Source organism: Nelumbo nucifera, chromosome 8 (genome assembly GCF_055504915.1).
Source record: "Nelumbo nucifera cultivar China Antique chromosome 8, China Antique-T2T, whole genome shotgun sequence".
Lineage (NCBI taxonomy): Eukaryota > Viridiplantae > Streptophyta > Magnoliopsida > Proteales > Nelumbonaceae > Nelumbo > Nelumbo nucifera.
In genome coordinates this window covers 24,339,264-24,347,818 of record NC_142656.1, presented here as the reverse complement: position 1 = coordinate 24,347,818, position 8,555 = coordinate 24,339,264, and the positions used below count along the sequence as shown (strand labels likewise).

Here is an 8,555-nt window from a genome sequence, read left to right as displayed (position 1 = left end):
CTCTCAAGCCAATAGAGTCCGGACCCCGTGAAGTAGCAGCCAGGGTGGCATCTCTCCTAGTTAGGCCTAACGCGAACTGGGATGAGGAGCCCTGGATCCATCATGTAGATGGCTCCTCGAACCAACAAGGCAGCGGAGCTAGAATAGTGTTGCGCGGCCCGGGTGGCACAAAATTGGAATACGCACTACGCTTTGAGTTCCTGGCATCCAACAATGAGGCGGAGTACGAGGCATTGATAGCTGGGCTGAACCTAGCGCAAAAGGTAAGAGCAAAACACATAGTTATCTGCAGCGATTCCCAACTTGTGGTCAACCATGTCATAGGTGAATACGAAGCACGCGACCTAACTATGATCGCCTACTTAGCAAAAGTAAAGAAAACTCTACTCAACTTCCAGTCACACTTCATCAGGCAAATCCCGAGGTCAGAGAATACTGAGGCCAACGCCCTATCCCGATTAGCCAGCATCAGTCACAACGCCTTGAGAACCATGTACATAGAGGACTTACCTCGGCCTAGCATTCTCGGTGGGGCAGAGGAGGTCGCTCCCATCCTTGAAGCAGAGCCAAGCTGGATCGACCCACTCATGAGCTTCTTGCTAGATGGAACCCTCCCTGCGGACCGTAATGCAGCCAGGAGGGTGCAGCGCCAGGCAGCCAAATATGTCATAATAGATGAACGGCTGTACCGACGGTCCTACACGCTCCCCTACCTACGCTGCTTGCGACCTGCCGAAGCCGAGCTCGTACTCCGCGACACTCATGAAGGGTTGTGCGGCGGACACTTGGGGGTAGAGCTCTCGCCCAAAAGGCACTTCGACAAGGGTACTACTGGCCGACGATGAAGGCAGAGGCTGTTGAGCTCATCAGAAAATGCGACAAATGTAAGAAGCATGCCAATATCCACCATCAGCCAGCCGCCAACCTCAAGTATCTCACCAGCCCATGGCCCTTTGTGCAATGGGGCATCGACCTCCTAGGTACATTCCCGCCAGCAACAGGTGGGAGGAAGTTCCTAGTGGTGGCGGTAGATTACTTCACAAAGTGGATAGAAGTTGAACCTCTTGCAACGGTTACAGCCCGAAACGTACAAAACTTCTTTTGAAAGAACATAGTATGTCGTTTCGGGTTACCTCGGGTACTGATCACCGACAATGGCAAACAGTTCGAGGATATCAAGTTTCAGGAATGGTGCCAAGATATGGGGATTCGGCAAAACTTCACATCGGCCGCGCACCCGCAGGCAAACGGTCAAACAGAAGTAATGAACAGAGCCATCCTCCGCGGACTGAAAGCACGACTAGACCGAGCTAAAGGGTTGTGGGCGGACGAGCTACCAAGTGTTCTATGGGCTCACCGAACTACGGAAAAAACCGCCACAAGAGAAACCCCCTTTAACCTCACCTACGGCACCGAAGCGGTAATCCCGGCGGAGATCGAAGTACCTACGCTGCGACTAGAAGCTATGACAATCGGACAAACGGAGATGAGTTACGTACCAACCTCGACCTACTGGACGAGGTAAGAGACCTCACGTACATCCGGACCGCAGCTTACCAGCAAAGAATAGCTCAGTACTACAATGCTAGAGTAAGAAAGCGGAACTTCCGCGTCGGCGACCTGGTTCTCCGTAAGATCATGGCACCCGAGCCCGGCGTAGGAAAACTTGGACCGAATTGGGAAGGGCCCTACAGAGTAAAGAGAGCGCTCGGGGGGGCATACGAGCTTGGAACTTTAGAGGGCAAACAAGTACCCCGAGCGTGGAACATCGTTAACTTGAGGCGATACTACCTATAGACCACCAAGCGAAGTGGACCAAGCCGCTACCGGAGCCTAAGGGCTAGGATGGCGAGCTAACAAGGACCTCGGCATGGGCAAACAAGGGCAAAAAAGTGCAAACTAAAAGCTCAGGCAGTGCCAGCAACGAACTAGTAGGGGTATCGACATATGGTCAGTTTGGCAATACGGCCAGTTCGGAGGAAAGAGTGACCAAACACAACCAAAAGAAAATCATTTCATTGCAAAATACTTTGTGTACATTTCCAAAAAAAAAAAACAAGAAAAGCGAGCTCACAGGCCCAGAGGCACTTCTTCACCATCAGAAGGCACTTCAATGATACCCGAAGGCCCTGCCTCGTCCTCAGAATCCGGCTCATCGTCAGCAGCGTTGGCCATCTCCTGAGTAATGTGCGAAGTGGTTATGGCACTAATATCAAGCTCGGGGTACGTATTCCAGATCATCCACCGACTCGATTTAAAGCCCCTTCTGTACGAGCCCACCATCAGGTCATCAAAGCACGACGAGGCGATGTATTGATCGACGGCCTTCTTCTTGGCATCCTCGATGCCTTGGGAAAAGATCTGTGTTCTCTCCCTAATATCCTCCGGAAGGTATTCAACCTGATGCTGCAAATCCAGCCTCAGGTCCGCCATGTGCTTCACCACAACTCCCATGGCCTTGGCATCTCTCTGAGACCTCACCTGCCTGGCCTGTGCAGCGCAAGAAGCCGCCTCAGCAGCTCGAGAAGCCACCTCGGCAGCACGGGAAGCCTCTTCGGCAGCTCGTGCCTGCCTCGAGCTCCTTTCCACTTGGGCCGCCAAGGCATGGATAGAAGAATTCACCTACCAAAGGGAAAAACAACAAATGATCAAAAGAACGATAGCAAGAAAGATAAAAGCAAAGAGCCCGACAAAGAGATCGCTGACTTACCACCATGGCATGAGTGGCAGCACGACAAGCCACCTGGTTCAAAGGAAGATCGGTCCATGTCGTGACCTCCTCAGGGTAAATGGCCTCCCAACTCTTCTGAAGAGCGTGGTTCGGCGACAACACGCTCCTGAATTCGCCTTGGGCTCCCGAGCTTGAGGGCCCAGCTCACGTATAAGCAGACCCAGAGTAAGCAGGAGCCCCCATGTAAGTAGCCTCGGCATAAGGGGCCCCTGTCGCTTCTTGCGTTGGAGGGGCCATCTCGGGCTCCATGGGCGGATCCACTGACGGGTAGTTTGGTACCTCAAGCTCCGCACCTCGGGGCAGCTCGCTTCCTCCTCTTCATGGCGTGAAACAGGTTCCCACCACGAGTCTTCTCTGAGTCCATCACACCTGCAAAAGAGCTCGGCATCAGGAAAATGAAAGAACATAGCAAAACAAAAGACAACCTCTGAGTAAGGAACCTACCCGAACTCAGACCGGCCTCGATGAGCTTGGCCTCCGTCAGGTAATGGTGGCATTTTAGCCCAAGCCGTAACCATTGCCGGAGGCCCTTCTCTGTCTCCTTATCAAGCGTAACACCGGCATCAGGGGCAGCCAACCCCCACCTAGTTTGGAACGGCCACCCCAATGCACTTTGCACCCCGAAGTAGTCCCATTTCCACGCCGAGACCTTGTTGGGAAGATCGTGTAAAAGCTTAAAACTCGGGCAAGGAGACAGGTAATATGCCCGCCTACGCCCGGGAAGGAGACCCACTTGCTTCTTAAGCATCAGAATGGAAGAAAAAATCTCCAAGTCTAAAGGCAAGACCTGTTCGCAAAATAAGGAGATTGTCCCCACCAAGTTACGAATAGAATTCGGGTGAAGCTGGCCGACAGTAACGCCGAAGTGGTTCATGACCTCGACTATAAGGGGGTGGAAAGGCAGGCGCAACCCAGTAGCGAGCTGCTCCCGAAATATCACGATCTCATCAGGACCGTGTTCCCAAGGGAAACTGCCCGAGGGTATAAAATAGGTGTACTCCCTAGGCAAGTTAAACTGGGTAATAAGGGAATGAAGCCCCTCAGGCGTCATGGTCGAGGGTCCAAACTTGTCCAACGTTCGACCTCGACGGGAGGAGGACGCCAAACTACCCAAGGCGACTCGGCCTATGGGTTCGAACTCTTCCTCGAGCTCTACCTCAGGCTCACTAGGACTATCGGGGGATGCAACTCGATTCGTAGAACCTGCATCTGACCCCCTTGAAGAACTGTCTGAACTATTTGAGCTAGACATTGGGAGGAGGAGATGGATTCCAGGAAAGTACTCACCCAGAAAAAAAAAAAAAAAAAAAAAAGCAAACGGACTATGGGAACTTGAACGCGAGCTAAAGGCTTGAACGCGAGCTAAAGACTTGGTCGCGAGCTCAAGAAGCAAAATGCAGGAGAATGACAAAGCGAGTGGGGTCCCCCACTATTTATACCCATAGTAACCAAAATTCAACGGTTCTGATCAAAGCAAATCCAACGGCCCGCAATCACGCTGACCGCACGTTTCCTGAGACCGAGACGTGACCGGCCGCACGTCTCCTAAGACCGAGACGTGACTGGCCGCACGTCTTTTTGAAACTGAAAGGGCGTCGGCACACGTCGCCTCGTATTTAAGGTGGCAGCGGCGTGTTTTTTCAAATTTGAAAAGATGCCCACTGTCGTGCCTCCCAGCGGTGCACTTTTTTAAATTTTGAAATAAGCGCACGCTGTCACATCTGTCAGCATTTGTAGACGGATTGGCGCGTTTTTTGGCGCTCGAGGAAATCCTGGCGGACGCGCACTTCGTGCTGATGGTCAAACCAGTCCAAAGTACGGGTCAAATCCACCTGCCACCTCGCGAACTCCACGCGCCAGGGCAAGCCCCTTTGCGCGAGGAGTGGGGGGCAATTGACAAAGGAAGATTTGGCCCGACCTCGTAACCACTCAACACGTGGCAAAGGCAACAGCTCAGGACAACAACACGCCCAAGGCGCAAGCTCCGAAAGGAGGAACCAGCTGTCCGAACTCCCTACAAGGAGCCCGAACTCCCTACAAGGAGCCCGAACTCCCTACAAAGAGCTCGAACTCCCCGCAAGGAACCCGAGCTCACTCTTAGACCCCGAGCCTTACGAAACAACCCAAACTGACCCGCCCCATGGCAGTTCGGGCCACACCTCCATCCAAGCTCAAGACTTCACCTTGGACACCACTCCAACACTTCGCCTCCAGGACGCCGAACTGAACAACCGTACCTTACACCAAAGGAGTCCGTATCTTGAGGCGGCACACCTGACTGACTTGGGATCTGACGCTTGACAGTCGCACTTCAACAGCCACCTGCCACCACCATCTCCAGTTACAGAGACGGCTTCGACAAAGAGAGCAGTGGCGGTTCTGCCCCAGCAGAGGTGATGACACCCGAACTGGCAGAAGTGCAGGGGTAATCATACCCGACTTGACCGAAGCATAGGAGTGAGTGCGCGAAGTGGTTATAAAAGGCTCCCTTCCCCCCGAGAAGAAGGTATGTGAACTTTGCGCCATCTGGTTTTATCTTGCCTTTGAGAGAATACTAACTTGAGCTTCAGAGCAATCTCACCGGGTTCCTCCCTGGAGATTCCTCATCTTCTCCGTTTCAGGCTCCCTGTTGCTCCAGTCAGAGGCAATGTCGTTGACAGCTAGGACCGGCCAGATTGCGCACCATCAGATAACAAGCCCATAAGCGTCAGACCTTATAGATACCCCTATTACAAAAAAAAAAAAAAAAGAGAGAGAGAGAGAGATTGAGCATATTGTAAAGGAGTTGCTGAAGGAAGGGGTGATACGGCCAAGTACTAGTCCTTTTTCATCCCCTATTCTTTTGGTCAGGAAGAATGATGGTGGGTGGAGAATGTGTGTAGGTTACAGAGCCCTGAACCAAGTGACCGTGAAGAACAAATTCCCAATGCCTGTAGTAGACAAACTCTTGGATGAACTGCAAAGAACTGTAATTTTTTCAAAGATGGACCTGAGGTCGGGTTATCATCAAATCAGAGTCAAAACCGAGGATGTTCCGAAGACAACCTTCCGCACACACGAAGGCCATTACGAGTACTTGGTTATGCCCTTTGGGCTGTCTAATGCCCCCTCAACCTTCCAATCTCTTATGAATTCCATCTTTAGAGATTTTCTTAGAAAATATGTGTTGGTGTTTTTTTATGATATCTTAATTTATAGTAAATCTCGAGAGGACCATGTTGAACACTAGAAGAAGATATTGGAAGCTCTCAAACAACACCAACTACATGCAAGAAGAAGCAAATGTCAGTTCGGGGTTGAAAGGATCAAGTATCTAGGCCACATAATATCACCATTGGGGGCAGAAGTAGACCCAGCTAAGATTGAAGATGTTCTTCACTGGCCCACACCCAAGGGAGTTAAAGGCCTTAGAGGTTTCCTAGGTCTCACTGGTTACTACAGAAGATTTATCCAGAATTATGGCATCCTAACCAAACCACTAACACAACTGCTTAAAAAGGGAGGATGGAGATGGAGTGACGAAGCCGAGGAAGCTTTCAGGAAACTCAAGAGAATCGTGACCACGAAACCAGTACTAGCTCTCCCCAACTATCAAGAACCATTTATAGTGGAGACCGATGCTAGTGGAATTGGAATAGGAGTTGTTCTCTCTCAGCAAGGGCGTCCAATAGCCTTCTTCAGCAAGGCACTACAAGGAAAGTACCAATCCTTGTCAACATATGATCAAGAATTGCTAGAAGTAGTGATAGTAGTGCAAAAGTGGAGGTCCTATCTCCTGGGTCAAAGGTTTAAAATTTTGACAGACCACAGGAGTTTAAAGCATATTTTAGAGCAAAAGATTACAACTCCAAACCAATAAAGACTTATTAGCAAACTTCTGGGTTTTGATTATGAAGTTTTCTACAGAAAAGGGCCAAACATTTCAGTTGCAGATGCTCTATCGCGCAAAGAAGCAAGGGAAGTAATGGCCATATCTGCTCTAGCTCCAAGCTGGATTGAAGAGCTCAAGAGAGAGATAGCAGAAGATGATATCAGACGTAGCCAAGGAGCCCATAGGAAAATACTCAATTAAAAATGAGCTGCTTTGGAAGGGGGAAGCTAGTAATTAGTCCAAATTCAATATTTAGAATGAGACTTTTTGAGGAAGCCCACTCAGACCCAGGGGGAAGACATTCAGGGTACTACAACACCCTACAAAGATTAAGGAAGATTTGTTATTGGAATGGCTATCAAGCTGAAGTTAAATATTGGGTAAAGGAGTGTGAAATCTGCCAGAGAAACAAAGTAAAAAACCCACCATGCCCCGGACTGCTACAACCTCTACCCATTCCAGAACAAGCATGGTCTGAACTCTCAATGGATTTCATTGAAGGCTTACCCTCTTCCATTAGGAAAACTACCATTTGGGTAGTTGTGGACCGATTAACTAAGTTTGCACACTTCATTGCCTTAACCCACCCATTCTCTACTTCTGACCTGGCCAAGGTATTCATCCAAGAAATTTTCAGATTGCATGGAATGCCCAAGACAATTGTAAGTGATCGAGACCCTCCGTTCACCAGCAACTTTTGGAGAGAAATTTTCAAACTTCAGGGAACACAGCTACATATGAGCTCTTCATACCACCCTCAGACAGATGGGCAGACAGAGGTCCTTAATAGGACTTTGGAAACCTCCTTAGATGCTACACCAGTGAACAACCACAGAATTGGAGTAGAAGGTTGCCTTTAGCAGAATGGTGGTATAACACCACTTTCCATTCTTCCACCAAAACCACCCCTTTTCAGGCACTATACGGATATCCCCCACCAAACTTGATCTCCTACATCCCAGGAACAACTCAAGCACCAGCAGTGGAGGCTGAATTACAGGAAAGGGAAAGGGCTCTGCAAAAACTTAAATAGAATTTACTCTTTGCCCAAGACAAAATGAAGAAAATGGAAAATCGAAAGAGAACAGAAAGGAATTTTAACATCGGAGATTGGGTATACTTGAGGCTGCAACCTTATCGGCAAAGCACAGTGGCAGTTCGTAAGTCTCAAAAGCTAGCAGCTCGTTTTTACGGACCATTCAAAATAACAGAGAAAATTGGTCCAGTTGCATATTGCCTAGTGTTACCAGAAGGCTTCCGTTTACATCCTATTTTCCATGTGTCTTGGTTAAAGGCCAAGGTTGGAGACAGCTCTCATGCCCAAGCCACTCTTCTACCACTAACGGCTGACGAGACACTCCAACTCCAGCCAGCTGCAATTATTGACAGAAGATTGAAACGACAAGGCAACAAGGCAATAACAGAGGTACTGGTTCAATGGCAAAGAACCCCGGCAATATATTCGACTTGGGAAATACTCACGGAACTGCAACAGAAATTTCCTCAGTCTAGCCTTGAGGACAAAGCTGCTTTCAAAGGGGGAGAGAGTGTTACGACACATTGACATGCAGAGGCTAATGTGGTCTTTTGCTCTAGGACAGCTAGTGGAGAGTAGCAGAATTGCAGAGTTTGTTACAGCAAAAATATTCCCTGCGCATCATTAACAATCATTAGCCTTTTTATTTTGTCTTTTCCATTTCGGTTGTAACGGCCATCAAGCCTGAGCTCTATATATGTATCCAACCACAATCGAATGGGTATGAGAGATTTATCTTCCAACAAAACTATCTTTGTTTATTTTTCTTCTGAGAGCCGTGCCTAGCACTATAGCTCGAGGGAAGAAGCCGACCTCGTCCCAACGACGGGAGGAGATCGATATCATGGAGACCCCTGGAAACTTCAGGTCCAGGATGATTTAGTTCCAACTACCGATCACTGAAATAAAAAGCAAAA

The 8,555-nt window shown here is 49.2% G+C and overlaps 1 protein-coding gene across 1 annotated transcript; it reads left to right on the top strand.

The window, feature by feature from the left end:
- Positions 1–7,659: 7,659 nt before the first annotated feature.
- On the top strand, positions 7,660–8,166 carry LOC148789763 (uncharacterized). The gene has a single exon (XM_088893771.1). The coding sequence runs from the start codon at positions 7,660–7,662 to the stop codon at positions 8,164–8,166; it is 507 nt and encodes a 168-aa protein (XP_088749897.1).
- Positions 8,167–8,555: the final 389 nt, after the last annotated feature.